The sequence below is a fragment of the Hyaena hyaena genome, unplaced genomic scaffold (assembly GCF_003009895.1).
Source record: "Hyaena hyaena isolate Hyena2069 unplaced genomic scaffold, ASM300989v1 scaffold_413, whole genome shotgun sequence".
NCBI classification, from domain to species: Eukaryota; Metazoa; Chordata; class Mammalia; order Carnivora; family Hyaenidae; genus Hyaena; species Hyaena hyaena.
In genome coordinates this window covers 720,513-737,009 of record NW_024081047.1, presented here as the reverse complement: position 1 = coordinate 737,009, position 16,497 = coordinate 720,513, and the positions used below count along the sequence as shown (strand labels likewise).

At 42.5% G+C, this 16,497-nt stretch overlaps 2 protein-coding genes across 2 annotated transcripts in view; one reads left to right on the top strand and one right to left on the bottom strand.

Moving 5' to 3' along the window:
* The window catches only part of FBXL3 (F-box and leucine rich repeat protein 3), a 34,722-nt gene extending 22,736 nt beyond the window's left edge, over positions 1-11,986 (top strand). The window contains exon 7 of the mRNA XM_039252450.1: positions 11,697-11,986. Coding sequence (XP_039108381.1) covers positions 11,697-11,874 — 178 coding nt within the window. The 3' untranslated portion in view covers positions 11,875-11,986. The remainder of the gene's footprint in view (positions 1-11,696) is intronic.
* On the bottom strand, positions 354-12,493 carry CLN5 (CLN5 intracellular trafficking protein). The gene is made up of 4 exons (XM_039252452.1): positions 12,269-12,493; positions 7,647-7,812; positions 6,751-6,976; positions 354-3,430 (listed from the first exon to the last, which is right to left on the bottom strand). The coding sequence occupies exons 1-4, from the start codon at positions 12,421-12,423 to the stop codon at positions 2,919-2,921; spliced, it is 1,059 nt and encodes a 352-aa protein (XP_039108383.1). The 5' UTR covers positions 12,424-12,493; the 3' UTR covers positions 354-2,918.
* Positions 12,494-16,497: the final 4,004 nt, after the last annotated feature.

Sequence of the window (16,497 nt, the reverse complement as noted above, 5' to 3'; positions counted from 1 at the left end):
CAATCAAGTAAAAGAATGTAAGATTAATAGCCTATCTTGTTTTAAGTAGGGGAGAGAAAATGTAGATAGGAAGGTTTGAGAACACAGCAACCTATTTGGACAATGAAGGTTAAATAGGAAGATGGCGGAAACAAACTGGCCAGCCCAGCCAAACTTTGGCTCTGAACAGGGAAAAAGCATGTGTGTGGTTTTGGAACATTGTTCTTTATATAACATACCAACAATCTTAAAAAAAAAAAAAAAAGTCATCTTAAAGGAACTGAAGTCCCAAAAAATTCATTAAGTGCCACCAGATCAGATTATAAAACTGACTTTTACTAAGACCTTACTTCCTGATTTCAAAGGAGCCAATATTGAAGTTTCCAAATATTTAATGTTTAGCAGTTTTAACCTTTTGACTGTGTTCCTGTATGTACGTATTAAATTATACTTGATGGCACTTTGAGTATACTTAATACTAGCCAGAATTAGTTAAGTGAGGATATATTAATTTAAAGCCCAACAGAATGCCCAAACTTCCAACAGAATGGTTTTTTAGCAATAAATTTTATACATTTGTAACTTAACAGAAAAATAGAAATCACATTTAAGTTACATGGTAGAATTGGCAAATTCCCGCCTGGCCATATTTTGGTTTCTCAACTACCGTTTTGAAAGCATGTTCTTGAATCATCTCTACTCCAAAAGCCCTGCTTCACCTTGTAAGTACAGTTGACAAGTTTGATAAAATCTTAAGAAGAACTAATATGAATTTTATGCTCTCTATGCTCTAGTTACCTGAGTCTACCTATTTCACAAAATGTCTCCAGTTGTTAATATTCATAGGAACTGAAAAATCTTGAATTTAATGTAACTGTTTAGAACCTTGCTTTAAAACTCAGGTTCCATGTCCAGGTATCCTCATTTGCCTTTGCTACAGAACCAAGTCCTGTGCTTTATAGTTAGCACAAGAGTTTTTGCATGTTACCCCAATGCAGTTCTAGAAAATCCAAAATTCTATTTTCCCAGATCAGTTTTCTCAAGAATCCAGAAGTTGGCATTGCCTGATTTCAGCCACTAGGTGGTGATAACGCAAAGATCCAAGTTTGTTGACATTCTGAAGACAACCAGCAAGTTAAAAGGCAAAATTAAGTAGGAGTCTTTACACTATTACCAGGAATACAAAGGCTAAATGGTAGGCAGTGACGTAAAGTTCTCCCTATGTATTTCAGCATGACTTTGCCTCTGTGCAGTAGGCAGAATAATCCAGTGCTTCTCAAGCTATCTGTGGTAAAGGGTTGGGCTTTTATTTTTAGACTGTTGTGGTGCCTGTAGTTTTAAAAAAGACAATAAAAATGAATTCTTTGACAAATGAAACAAAGACCTACAAAATTACAAGCCCCTTTTTTTTTTATTAGAGTCAACAAAGACAAGATTACTTTAAAAGAAGTTTCCCATCAATATCTATGCTTGACCAGTAACCTGTGGTTTTAGTAGTAACTTATGGTGCAGGCATTGGTCTGAGGACTTCATTTTGACAATGAAACCTTGCCACTGGAAACCATCCAGTGGGTCCTTGGATGGGATCATGTTTCCCATCCAGTCAGCAGAACTGGTTCAAAATGTGGTTCCAGTACCATTAGCAGGGTAGCCCTGGAAAGGTCATTTAGACTTTCTAAGCTCCAATTTACTCATTTGATCAGGTAAATAATACCTGTGGTTAGGCTTTGTAGGAGAACTCAATGGTAATGTACTAACCTCTCTCAGGAGGCACTCAAATGTTAGTAGAAACTGAAGGACATAATTTACATATTAAAACGGATGGTCTCTGCTTCATCATCTTACTAACTGGCCTTTTTTCCATGAATAGACAGTGTTCAGTTGGTCATCAGACATTTAAAGGACCCTGAAACCTTGTCTGATGGCACTAAATGGAAGCCCCGCTACTTGGGAGATCTGTCCTCTGAGAAGTATACCCTCCTACCAAACTGGGATCTCTGCCGGGTGAAGGACTACACAAAGCAGTAAAGAAGTCTGTCAGAGGGTGCCTATTCACCCAGACATGTCTGCAGTCAGGTACTTCTGTGTCCCATGTGCTTGAACAACTGCAGAAGCATTAAAGCTGTCAGCTCAAAGTTTAGATTATTACTGTAAAACCCAGGAAAGGTTGGCATGTAAACTACATTTAGCCAGATCAAGGACAGTGGTATGTGCTTTGATTCATCACTATAGCTACCATTTTCTGTAACTTTCCTATGCCAGACATACATAGCTTCAATTTTTACAACAATCCTAAAAGAGGACTCATCTCAGAGATAAGGTTCAGAAATGCTAAGCTGCCTGCATCACAAAATGCCAGTTACTGGCTAGTTCTAAAATGCTAGCTAGAAACTTGTGCTCTTTAACACTGTTTTTACCACCTCTGGAAGCAAAACCACTCCAGCCACAGTGTCCAAATTAGTCTTTAAGTAAAAGAACAGAATCAACCACTAGAATGGTCCCCAGTTACAAAAGTTGCAAAGTCTGTCTAAACCACCAAAAAGTACTTAAAGGAAAAACTGTAACTGCCAGAAAAAAGTAGCCCTCACCATGAAAATGTCACTGAGGGTATTTTTTAAAATCTTGGCATACCATATCCACAATTTAAAAAGATGGGGTCCAAAGGTCCTATGTATCTGATATGAACTGTAATTCATTTTAACAAAGTCTTGGAGTTTGAAATCAAGATCACCTAACAGGCTCACTTAGGCTAATGCCATTTGAGAGTTTCAGCTCCTCTCCAAAAAAAGTCCTGAGATGCTATGCTGCAGTTCTGCCCAGGTGCATTCTACCTTTCTGCTCCAAGAAGAAGGGCCTAAGAAATCCACGAATGAAAAACACTACCTGAAAAACATATGCTGGTGACAGGAGAAAAAAAAAAAAGCAGAAGAATTAAAGTTTTATAAACCAGGGAGTGTTTTGTTTCTGTTAGGTAAAGGGATTTCTTCATATGTTATTTTAATAAAAGGGAATTTCATAGGTAAAAACCAATATTCAAAATTATAAAACAAATAGAACTGTCTGTGTATAATCACTGCATCAAAAATCTGCAAGAGACTAAACATAAATTCTTTAGTTGATGAATGTGGTTTGAAGGGGTAATAAAACCTTTTTATGGCTAAAGCAAGAGTCATATTTCCTGTTGGCCCAAAAATAGACGTTTCATTTCCCAAATAAGTAGGTTCTCCACTGTAAAGAAATATTCTGGTGTAGTTGGTTTCTATCTTCTTGAACTCGGCTCCAAGTTCAGCCAACTTGTTATATGTCCTCAACACGAATTTGGAACAGTCGTAGGATTCAAACCATGTCTCCGCCCCCTTTTCTGGGCTGGCCTGGACGGTCCATGTCTCGTAATAAATCCCTGTTTCATTGTCCCGTTTTACCCACTTTGCCATTTTGTTAAATGTATTTCCTAGTTAAAAAAGAAAAAAAATTACTTATGTGAACATCGAAGCCAATCATACTAGTTTTATGTAAAATGTTCTAACCTGATTAAGGTCATGAATAAGTAGTAGTATTAAATTTTTTAATTATTTATTATTTATAATAATAGTCCCAAACCTGTATCTCACAATAGGAATCCAAGCTCAGCTAATTTTCATTCCACTTTTCAAAGCACAAGGTATTTCTGAATTGTAAAGATTAGATATAATAGGTATATAAAGTCTTACATACCAATTCTGTAATCATTTAAGCTATCATCGAAAGCAAAATCATACACACGCAGAAGCCCTCTTTCTTTACCCTACCCAACAAATCTTGGATTCAGAGGCAAAAGAAAGAAAACGAGGAAAAACTGGATAGAGGAAAAAGTGAATGGGGCAAAGGCAGCGTAAGAATGGCAGAGGTGAAGTGCAGAGCTTTCGTGTCACAAAGCCTTGGGTGCATACAGTATGAATGGCAGCCAGAGGAACAGCTACTCTAGGAGGCTGGCCCACTAATGTTACAAGAGAAAGTGCCGTACACTATCCACTTTGAATATTTGGGATTTCCTTTTTTTTTTCTGTACTTGTACCTGTTGGGATTCTGCTCACAACCTTGCCACTAACCATACAAATTCTTCCAGTGAATCAACTGAACTGGAAATGTTTTCGGCCATGTTCGTGGACTATACAGACTTCAGAACAGCTCACACTCTCCTACGACCTTGTACCAGACCAGAGGAAGCTCTCCAAATGTTAAGAAAACACCATACTTTTGCATGGTAACAACCTCATCTGGGCATTTACAATGCCTAATAGAGCTCGACCACAACATTTCACTTTTTCACCCTATACGTAAACCTTTCTTAAGTGCTCCAACTTGAGTCCATGAAATCAATACTTCATGTTCTATAAAATGAATCTAGCAGCTGCCTTTATCAATTTTTTAGAATTAAAACTATGGAATAATATAAAGTTTGTTTTCCTTTTTTGTTGTTTATTTTTGAGAGAATGAGACAGAGCATGAGTGGCGGAGGGACAGAGAGAGAGGGAGAGAGGGAGCCCAGAACCTGAAGCAGGCTCCAGGCTCTGAGTTGTCAGCACAGAGGCTGATGCTGGGCTCAAACCCACGAACCACAAGATCATGACCTGAGCCCAAATCAGTCACTTAACTGACGGAGCCACCTAGGCGCCCTGAAAGCTTGTTTTCTCAGAACTGGGGATACTGTTCTTAGTGTTCTTCAACTTTAAAAAGTTACTGTAATTAAGAGAGAATACTTCGAAACACTATTCTGTAACATGAGAAAATCTCAATGAACAGGATTAATTATAAAGCAGATAGAAAATTTGACAGATTTGGGGCGCCCGGGTGGCGTAGTTGGTTAAGCGTCCGACTTTCGCTCGGGTCATGATCTCGCGGTTCGTGGGTTCGAGCCCCGCGTCAGGCTCTGTGCTGACTGCCAGCTCAGAGCCTGGAGCCTGTTTCAGTCTGTGACTCCCTCTCTCTCTGACCCTCCCCTGCTCACGCTGTCTCTCTCTCTCTCTCTCCTAGAAATAAATAAAACATTAAAAAAAAAAAAATTCTTAAAAAAAAAAAAGAAAATTTGACAGATTTAAGTACTAGCATATTACAAACTTTTATATAAAGTAGTGATCACTTGTTTCTATCATATACTGATGTCAGAAGAATTTCCAGATAATGAAATAGGTGGACAAGGAGAAAAGAGAAACGTAAACAGCCTGGAATGAAAAAAAGTATCACCCTGAGCACTGTTAAAAGAGAAACGGACTTTGATATTGCTGGGATGCTTTGGGGCATATCAATTAGGAAGAAGGAAGGAAGATTAGAAAACAGCATGGTGTATAGTTAAAAGATCCCCAGATTAGATTTAAGACACAATTCTATCCCTGGTTCTACATCTGGATCTGTGACTGGCAAGTCATGCTACCTGGCTGACCCTCAAATCCTTATTTATATAAGGAAGAAGTGTGTTTTCTCCTCCCCACTGAACTGTGAGAAGACATGCTCCAAAATGCTTTGTAAAGGGCTATCCAAGTGGAAAGCTTGATAACTTCCTCAAGTTCTATGGTTCACTGAATAACTCTTATCACAAACAGTGCTTTCATTTCAGAGATTTCCACTTTCTTGGAGAACAATTATAATGCAGAGCTCTAAAAATCACATGGGCAAGCTTCCTACCTCCAGAATGCAATGACAGTCTCATCCCCATTCTACCCACGAGGTAATGAGTCAGTAAAATATGACCCACATATTTTACAAGGTCACATACCAGTTTCTGATAAAAGTTCTGAACTCGTTTTTTCATCACTAGCCAACAATACAACACATGCAGCAAAATTCTAAGTGTTTCAGCAACTTTCCAATATATCCAAAAGAACAGAAAATCTCAGTGATAAAATATTTCAGTTGCTCAAGGAGCCTCAAATGTGTAAGACTGTATGTGTTTTAGGAAGCAATGTAGTAGAAGTAGTCAAGAAAATGGCCAATAGAGCTTCACTGCCAGGATTAGGGTCCCACCTACTTATTGTGTGATTTTAATGACTTTGTGCCTCACTTTTATCCATCTGTAAAATGGGGGAAATAGAAGTAACTATCTCAGGGGATTGTGATAAATGATTATGATATAGGTAAAGCACTCAGAACACTGCCGGGCCCAGAGTAAGTCCCCATGAGTGGCAGCTGTTATTATTTCTTGACATGAAAATATTTTATCATCACTCAAAAAGTTTTTTTCCAGATACAGTTAACAGGTCCTTTGATCAAATATTTTCTCAGGCATTCTGTCAATTTTCTTCTACTATTTATTTAGAAAGTCCAATTTAACTGCAGAAAACATTTTATCATTTCATTTTTTTACCATGGAATAGAGGAGATACACTACTCATCATCTAAAGGTGAGCCTGGGTGGCTCAGTCGGTTGAACATCCAACTTTGGCTCAGGTCATGATCTCGAGGTCTGTGAGTTTCAGCCCCGCATTGGGCTCTGTGCTGACACCTCAGAGCCTGGAACCTGCTTCAGATTCTGTGTCTCCCTCTCTCTCTGCCCCTCTCTGCTCACACACTCTCTCTCAAAAAGAAATAAACATTAAAAAAAAAAAAAAAAAAAAGACTACTAAAGGTGATGTTTTACAGGAGTAATAGTTTGATCAAAAGTTATTGCTTCCAGAAGTATATTTCGTAAACTGACCTCTAGAAGGTAGAACATGACTGAAATGCCTCAATGAAAGCAATTTTTTTCATTTGGATATTGATGCAGTCATCAAATACTGCCATATTTTTGAAACTTACCTGATATAGTTGCTACTTGAACTAATGTCCCATTTTCCTTCCAGTGAATATCATCAATTCCTTCAAAAAAGCATGCAGCTCCTTGATTACACCAGAAAGGGGCATTCATTTCAGGTCGGAGATGGGGAAATGTGCAATTTCCAAGTTGGAAAAGTTCGTACCATTCCATTGTGTAGTTCTTGCCAGTTAAAGTACTCTTGAATCCAATGGCATCGTGCATAATTTTCTGTGTAAAGATCATACATGTGTGAAAGCATCTGTGAAGTAACCACTGGTCCAGGAACCAGATGGGAGAAAATGTTAATGTATCACAACTGCACAGCAAGTAGAACAACTCAGCTGTTCCTCTTCCATGGTGCTATTCTTGCGTCTACTCTGTGGCTCCACCACTTCCAGGCCCTTGTCCACTCTGGTTTTGACCAATGCTGCTTATCTCAGATATGCTATACGGACATGCTCTTAATTTCTTTGCAGTTTAGAATGGGTTGGAGAAGCTCCATGCCACAGGCTCAGGAAGTCTACATACTTCCCAGGGCGATGAGAGGCTCAACTGGTGAGCTAACCTAGGAAAATGTGTGCAGCAGGGACTGGAAATGAAGTGTCACCGGACTGCCCTGCCCTTCCTCTGGGCCTACTCCTTTCTTACTTCCCAGGAGCTAGGTATGCGGACTTGGGTATGGATTCAGAATATTAAAAGGAATAAAGCAACTGCATTTGTTACTGTCAGGATCACAAAACATGATAACATTTTTTGACTACTCATTTTAAATATGTTAGGAGGAACACCAATTATACATAATCTAAAATTAGCTCTCTGAACAGCGATTATTCCCTCAAATCCACTTAATGTTTAATAAATAACTAACCAAAGTTATAAAATCAAGATGCAGCCTTACCAGGTGTCCCAGGAGGTTTCCGTATTTAAATTCCCATACGGGGGCTTGTAACCGAAAGACTTCAATGACATCATCACCTTTCATAAATGGGAAAGGTGAGCCCGTTGGACAGAAAGTGTATTTAGCTTGACAATAAGGATCTGGTTCTGGGCGGAAGGAAAAGCGTCTAATAAAGAAAAAAGAAACCACAAACTTAGATGGAATTTGGTTCTTCTTGTACATTTTTTAAAAATCTTTTTATTTATTTCTAGGAGAGAGAGAGAGAGAGAGAGCGTGAGCAGGGGAGGGTCAGAGAGAGAGGGAGATACAGACTCTGAAATAGGCTCCAGGCTCCGAGCTGGCAATCAGCACAGAGCCTGATGCGGGGCTCGAACCCACGAACCGCGAGATCACGACCTAAGCCAAAGTCAGACGCTTAACCGACTAAGCCACCCAGGCGCCCCACTTCTTGTACATTTTAGAATTCAGATTTTAGTATCACTGTAGTAACATTTTCAGAAAAAACATTCAAAGTTTAGCCCATAGTGTTTAAACATTTTGTTATTCTGTCAACAAACTCCAATGAAGTCATTAAAAGCAAATGATACATTTGATAAATGCATGCTTCCCTGTTATCTGCTCTCATTGTGAGAATTTTGAACACAGGGGCACTATCTTAAAAAATGTTTATAGATCCAGATCTTATAGACAAATATTCACTGAATAAAGGAATATTTTTCAAACAACATTTAATTTCCTAAACAATCCAAATGTTAAGATTATTTCAAAATAATTATAATGAAATAGAATATGTTTTCTATTTTCTTAAGAATTACCCAACAGGGGGCACCTGGGTGATGCTGTCGGTTAAGCATCTGATTCTTGATTTCAGCTCAGGTCATGATCTCACAGTCCCTGGGTTTGAGTCCCATGTCCGGCTCTGCATTGACAGTGCAGAGCCTTCTTGGGATTCCCTCTCTCTCTCTCTCTCTGTCTCTCTCTGTCTCTCTCTCAAAATAAACAAACATTAAAAAAATTAACCAACATGAGTGCCCCTCTATTTGTTAGATGGGATGCTGCCCAATTCATCAATCATTTAATAAAGCCAATTAAATCTTTAAAATTGAAAACGGGCACCTGGGTGGCTCAGCTGGTTGAGTTTCTGACTTCAGCTCAGGTCATGATCTCCCGTTCATGGGTTCAAGCCCCTTGTCGGGCTGTGCTCACAGGTCAAAGCCTGGAGGCTGCTTTGGATTCTGTGTTTCCCTCTCTCTACCCCTCCCCTGCTTGTGCTCTGTCTCTCAAAAATAAAATAAAATATTACACAATTTTTTAAAAACAAAAAATTGGGGCACCTGGGTGGCTCAGTTGGTTAAGCATCTGACTTAGGCTTAGGTCATGATCTCATGGTTCATGGATTTGAGCCCTGTGTCGGGCTCTGTGCTGACAGCTCAGAGCCTGGAGCCTGTTTCAGATTCTGTGTCTCCGAGATTCTGTGTCTCTGCCCCTCCCCCACTCGCTCTCATCTCTGTCTCTCAAAAATGAATACATGTTAAAAAAAATTAAAAAAAAAATCAACCAGTGACCAACTGATCACTAAGGATCTACTATAGGACACTATGCAAGGGAGGAAGGAAGCAGAATTAAAATGATGTTCCCTTCCTCAAGGACATTTAGGTGAGGACTGGAAAGACATTTAACAACTAATATGGTGCGTTATGGTGAGTGCTAAAGAAATATACAAAGTCCTATGGGCACAGAAAACAGAGAAATCACTTTTACCTGATGTGGAACAGGTGGGGATGAGGAGAGCAAAGACGGGGATGAAGACCTATCTCAGGTTTTTAAAATACTTTCGAAGGCTAGGACATAAAAGGAGGGACAACATTAAGTATTATAAGACAGTAGGTAAACAATGCTGGAATTCAGGCTTCGAGGGAGGAGAGACAGGCAGGGACTGTCATTTTGCACTAATGCAGCGTGAACCGCACCCCAGGACTCCCACAGCTGAGCCCCAGAGTTAGCTTAAAGGATGTTAATTAGCAGACCTAGGGTGACTGAATTTGCTGTAAAACAAGCCTTATTTTAGAAGTCAGAAGAGAGTGGCGAGAGAGGCGAAATTAAGGCAGAGGTGAATGAGGAGGTTACGGCAATAATGTAACGGAGAAGGCCCCCAGAGAGGGCCACCCAGCTGGACTAGAGGAGTGACTACTGCTGAAGTCAAGAGACACTTGCTGGTCACCTGCCATATTTGGCACTGGAAGAGAAAGACGGGAGAAAGACGGACACTGCCTCTATCTATCCTCTAAGAATCCTGGATCTCTAAAATTTTAGACAGATCGATTCTTTTACAACTTAACGCATCAACAAAAAATTCTATTTTAAGAAGTTAAAATCTTGATGTTAGCCAATGTTTATGAAACACGTACACTTCCTTGTTTTTATAGGTGCTCAATGGGTTTAAACAAATACATAACTATAGTTTTCACTTGCTTAAAGCAAAATCTTTTAGGTCAAAGGTAATTTCAAAAGTATAATTTAATAAAGTTAAATTTTTTTTTAATATTTTTATTTCTAGGAGAGAGAGAGAGACAGCGTGAGCAGGGGAGGGTCAGAGAGAGGGAGATACAGACTCTGAAACAGGCTCCAGGCTCCGAGCTGGCAGTCAGCACAGAGCCCGACGCGGGGCTCGAACCCACGAACCGCGAGATCATGACCTAAGCGAAAGTCGGACGCTTAACCGACTAAGCCACCCAGGCGCCCCAATAAAGTTAAATTTTATTATACTCAGTTGAGAAGACTAAATGTTGGCAGGTACTGACTACTTGAAACTTTTATAGAAACCCTAAGGTATAGTCAATTCCTTGCCCTAACTATAAATCAAGTAGTTTGTATTTACAATCTCTTCCTTATTTTATTGAACATTTAATTTTACTTATGAACGTTTTATTAACTTTTTTCTTTTCAAGAAAACCCAAACTTCTCTTTTCATATATATCAAGCAAAACAAGGAAGTGGTGCAAACCATTTAGTGAACAGAAGACACTCCTATCCAGGCTTGACAATAGCTGACATTTACTAGATTTAATCCTCCTAACAAGCCTCCCTCTTAAAAAAAAATTTTTTTTAAATGCTTATTTATTTTTGTTTTGTTTTGTTTTTCCAATTATTTCGGGAGGTTTCTCTGCAGCCCTTGGTAGTTTCTTCACATACTTTTTTTTTTTTTTTTCAAATAGTTTGTCAAATTAGTTTCCACATAACACCCAGTGCTCATCCCCACAAGTGCCCTCCTCCATGCCCATCCCTCCTCCCCCCCACATCCATCAGTCCTCAGTTTTTGTCAGCATTCAAGAGTCTCTCATGGTTTGCCTCTCTCCCTTTCCCCCACCATTTCCGCCCTTCTTCTCCCCCTTGTTCCTCCGTCAAGTTCCTCCTAATCCTCCTATACGTGCAAACACATGATATTTGTCCTTCTCTGCCTGACTTATTTCGCTCAGCGTAACACCCTCAAGGTCCAGCCATGTTGCTACACATGGCCAGATTTCATTCTTTCTCATTGCCATGTAGTATTCCATGGTATAGATAAACCACATCTTCTTGATCCATTCGTCCGTTGATGGACACTTAGGCTCTTCCATGTTTTAGCTATTGTGGAGAGTGCTGCTATGAACGCTTATTTATTTTTGAAGGAGAAAAAGAGCATGAGGCAGGAAGGGGGGGAGAGAGAGGGAGACACAGAATCTGAAGGAGACTCCAGGCTCTGGGGGGCTTAAACTCACAGACCCCAAGATCATGACCTGTACCAAAGTAGGAGGCTTAAGGACTGAGCCACCAAGGGGCTTCATCCATTCCTACTTTCTAAGTCACGTCCTGTAGGCACAGAGATACTGAGTGACACTGCCAATTTCAAAAGCTAGTGCTGGTGGTGCCTGATTTGACTGGAACCCAGGGGACAGCTAGGCTATCCTGCCTCCCCATTTACTATTTCGTCATCTGAAATAGTGGTGTGTTTGCAAAATCTGTTGGCCTTTCCCGTGCTTGACGTTAATACCGTGTTTTCTTTCTGTTTAGCCACGTGAACATCTTAGGCCGTGGGAATACTCTTCTAGGTCAAAGGCTCCAATCAGCTCCACAGGTGTGCAGTCTCTGTCCTCGTCTTAAGACCACAACTTACACCCAGACTGAAAATGAACGACAGACGAGGTCACCAACCTTCCCGGAATTCCCAGGACGCGTGACTTTTACCTAAAAATGGAAATTCCCAGAGAGCCAAGACCCGTAGGCCGTGCTGTATATTGTGCCAATATGCACGCACTCTAATGACTAACTAATGACATGCATGACGTCAAGTAATAAACACGATGTTCCAAGCCTCCTCTAACCATTCAAAGAGTTGATTACTTGTATCTAAAAGTCACCCAAATAAAATCACATTACTCCTTTTTCTTCCAGGACTCTGGCCTGCCCTGAGCCGAGGCCACCTAGAAACGAGCCCAAGGGTCCCGGGAGGAAGAAACGGCCCGGGCGTCGCGCGGCCAAGAGGGGCGACGCCGGCGCTCTCAGTTCGGTCCTGCACCGCCCGCGCGCGCCGCCTCCGCCTCCGGGCCGCGGGCCCCCGCCCCGCCGCGCCCGCGCGCACTCACTTGTAGGGCACGGGCCACCGGCGCTGGGAGGGCCCGCCCGCGGCCACCGCCAGCCACAGCAGCCCGGGGATCCAGCGCCAAAGCGCGCACCCCGGGGCCGCGCCCGCGGCCTTCTGCCCCTCGGCCCCCCGACCGGCGCTCCCCGCCTGCGCCATGCGGCGGCTCCCGGTGCTTCCGGCGCCTCCCGAGCCGGGCGACGCGGAGGGCCCGCGAGCTGAGCATGCGCGCGGAGCCCCGCCCCCCGCGCGCCGCGCGAACCCTGGACCCGGCGAGTGTGGTCCGGCGGGTCCCGCCGCCTCCCTGGCCGCAGACTCGGGCGCTGGGCGCCTTCCTGGGGGTCAGGCAGCGGAGCTCTTCCGTGCAGCCCTTTTTCCTGTTCCTCAGCGGATCGCTGACCGAAGCTCTCCGTCCGCGCCGTGGGGCCTCCTTTTTCTGAAAGTGACTCCTAATGCCTTGTTCTTCTGGCCCCGCGTCTGTGTAGAGATCACTGCTTGTTTGGAGTTATTTTCTGACTTCTGCTCAACAACCACCATCCAAACCAAACTAAACCAACAATCAGCTTCGGTTTCCTCCCTTGGCTTCTCTAGCACGGAACTCTTACCCTGTCACGCAGGGTCCCGAAAGGTGACGACAAACATTTGTGTGGCAGAATCGTTATTTGGAGGTGGTGGTGCAGCGAGGAAAACAATAATGGAGGAATTCCTGGTCCTCACCCGCCTTAAGCCAGTGAGAACAAAGGCCAACAAATACACAGCCCCCAATACTACTCTAAATGCCTTTTTTTTTTTTTAAGTTTATTTTGAGAGAGAGATCATGTGCAAGCAAGGGAGGAGCAAAGAGAGGAGAGAGAGTTCCAAGCAGGCTCCACGCTGTCAGCGCAGAGCCCAAAGCGGGGCTCCATCTCACAAACCCCGAGATCATGATGTGAGCAGAAATCAAAAGTCAGATGCTTAACCAACTGAGCCACCCAGGTGCCCCTAAATGCTCTTTAATGCATTCTACCCCTTATCCCCAGATGGTCTTCCTTGTTGGCGCCCTACACCTTGAACAGGGGAGAAGATTCTGCATTACCCTTTCTTCTTCACCCGTCACCCACTTCAGGACAATGGGATCAGCTGCCCTGATTCTGGTGAGATATTCATGGCCTGGCATACTTTTGTACAAAGATACTGACTTATGTCTGTAAAAGGTACATTAAAACTATAATAACACAGTCACCTTTTTTTTTTTTTTTACAAGAGGGCAGCATGCCTTCACTTCACCCACAACAGAGTGAACCCTCATAATATTTGTAAGCATAATGGAGTAAGTGAGGTGGCTGCAGTGGCCATAGGTGACCACCTATGACCCTTGTTGGGGGTGGAAGGAGAGTCGGGTGCTTCCCTAGGCATACCAGGTTTTCTGAGGGCTGATGGGAATTACTTCTCCCCTAACCCTCCCTGCACCTCTGCCCCCACCCCCACCTTTGACCTTTGACGCTTGCAGCACCAGGTTGGGGAATTCTGTGGAGATTCAAGCAGGGCACCATTTTAACACCCACGTACCTAAGTGGTCAGGTGGCTCCAGTCCTAGCTCTCCTCCATATATCATGGCCCAGTTTAAAATACCTCGCCTACACTGGCCTCTCCAAAGATCCACAAAAGATGAGGGGGTGGGGACACATCCTAACTATAACAGCTGAAATGTCCAATTTGAAGGGCACCACAGCACTCCCAGTGAGCATGTACTGGAGCATGGCTTAAAACGAGACAACTCTCCAGGGTACAATTTGCAAATAATGGAGCCACACACTAGAGGGCCTCCGTGGAGCTTCCCATCCTACTCAGCACTTCCCAGAGCTACAGAAACAAGCTTCAAGTTGACTGTGGTCAGTGGTGGAGACCGCCTCTCTTGGGACCGCAGTCTCTTCAGTCCGTGAGCAGGGAGCTCTAATGGCAAGAAAGCAATTCTTTAAATTAGCCCTAAATCAGCCTCTCAGTAGCTCCCATCTGCTGTGGTCTGGTTCTGCCTTCTGTTCCTTTTGGCTATGAGCCCAGCACCCTGGGCTAAAGACGCTTGTAGACTATCCTTGCCTGATCCCTCCCTCCTCTCTAGTTCATGATTTTTAAACCTTGAAGATTGGTGAAAAAATCGGTTGAATTTTAATCCAATTGTTTTCCCATGGGTCCTTGCTCAGTTAGCTTAGGAACACTCAGAACATTATTGTAGTCTGATAAAATCAGGTTTATCAACCATTGAACTGTTGCACACCAGAGGAACTCTCCTTCTCAAAGGAAAAAATAGAGTTGTAGGATTCTGGGATAGGGTAGAGTTTAAGTGAAATTTAAATTTTCATCTTCACTTCTACCTTAGGCAGGTGGATCTGACGGATTTCACAAAGCAACTGCAAGCCAGTCTGTTTTTCAGAATTACTGGTTTAAAAACCAATCCACACATTTTTTTTCCCCATCTTTCTTGACCTTCAGAATGTTCTAAGGTTTTTTTTCCTTCTCTTTTTGCTAATAATGGGATGTATATGCGCTTAGGATTTCTCCCATAGAGAGATCTATTCCACAGACATGAGACATTGCTCAATTTTGTAAAACCAAAACTAGAGGGAAGAGAGGATGTTTAGAATATTAATATATATTTTAATCAAATACAAAGGTTAATAACAGGAGGCTAAGACATGAACATACACTTTCTATGAATAACAAATAGGTTTTTTTATTTTTATTTTTTTTTTAAATGTTTTATTTATTTCTAGGAGAGAGAGAGACAGCGTGAGCAGGGAAGGGTCAGAGAGAGAGGGAGTGACAGACTCCGAAACAGGCTCCAGGCTCTGAGCTGGCAGTCAGCACAGAGCCCGCCGCGGGGCTCGAACCCACGAACCGCGAGATCATGACCTGAGCGAAAGTCGGACACTTAGCCGACTAAGCCACCTGGGCGCCCCAGAAATAGTTTTTTTTAAAAAATAAAGTTTCTCTCTCTTTTTTTTTTTTTATTAGCGAATGAGTGTGAGAGTGTGTAAGCAGGGGAGGGGGCAGAGGGAGAGAGAGAACCTTAAGCAGACTTCACACTCATGTAGGGCTCAATCCCATGGCCGTGGGATCATGACCTGAGCCAAAATCAAGAGTTGGTTGTTTACCAGACTGAGCCACCCAGGCGCCCCATTTGCTTTCTAGTCTTAATGATGCCTTCTCAGGAAGCCAAGGGACATAAGACTCAGACCAGCCTTGTCCACTTCCTGGAGAAGCGCACCTGCAAGTTTTGGGATAGGGTAGAAGTCAGTGAAGAAGGTAAGACACCAAGGCTCCCCAGTATACAAGTGCCCACCTTGAGCTTCCTTGCCTCCAAATCCTCATGGCTCCCCAAATCAGAGCCCCCGCAGCATCCACCGGCTGGGGAAAGAGGAACTGTTTCTCATGGCAGGCTGGGGGTGTTTCCAGAGCTTGGTTGGACTGGATGTGTGAAGGTGGGTCAAGTAAGAGCTTCCAATAGTCTGCTTTGGGCTATTGGCATTTAGACCTGAGATTTCAACTCAGAGGCCTGAGTTGGTGAGTTTTATTTTCCGTTTGCTTTAGATCAGTCATTGCTAACCCTGACAAATGATGGAATCCCCTCAGGAGATTATAAGACATACCAACGTCCAAGCTAGTGCTTCATTCCCAGAAATTCCCGTGTAACTGGTCTGTTTGGGCCTCAACTCCCCCCAAGTAATTCTAATATGCAGCCAGGGTTGAGAATCCCTGCTTTAGAAATATTTTTTAATGTTTTATTTTTTTCTGAGAGAGAGAGAGAGAGTGAGACAGCATGAGCAGGGGAGGGTCAGAGAGAGAGGGAGATACAGAATCCGAAACAGGCTCCAGGCTCTGAGCTAGCTGTCAGCATAGAGCCTGACGCAGGGCTTGAACCCACAAACCATGAGATCATGACCTGAGCCAAAGTTGGACGCTTAACCGACTGAGCCACCCAGGCGCCCCTCATATGACTTCTTAACATTTTCTTTTCTCCTAGCTTACTTTATATAAGAGTACAGTATATATATACATACATACATATATATGTATGTATATATATATTTAAGATTCCTAGATGACTCTCATGTACATAACATACAAAATATGTGTTAATTGACAGTTTATATTTTCAGTAAGGCTTTGAGTCAACAGTAGGCTGTTAGTAGTTAAGTTTTGGGGGAGTCAAAAGTTACATACAAATTTTTAAAGAATATTTATTTATTTATTTTG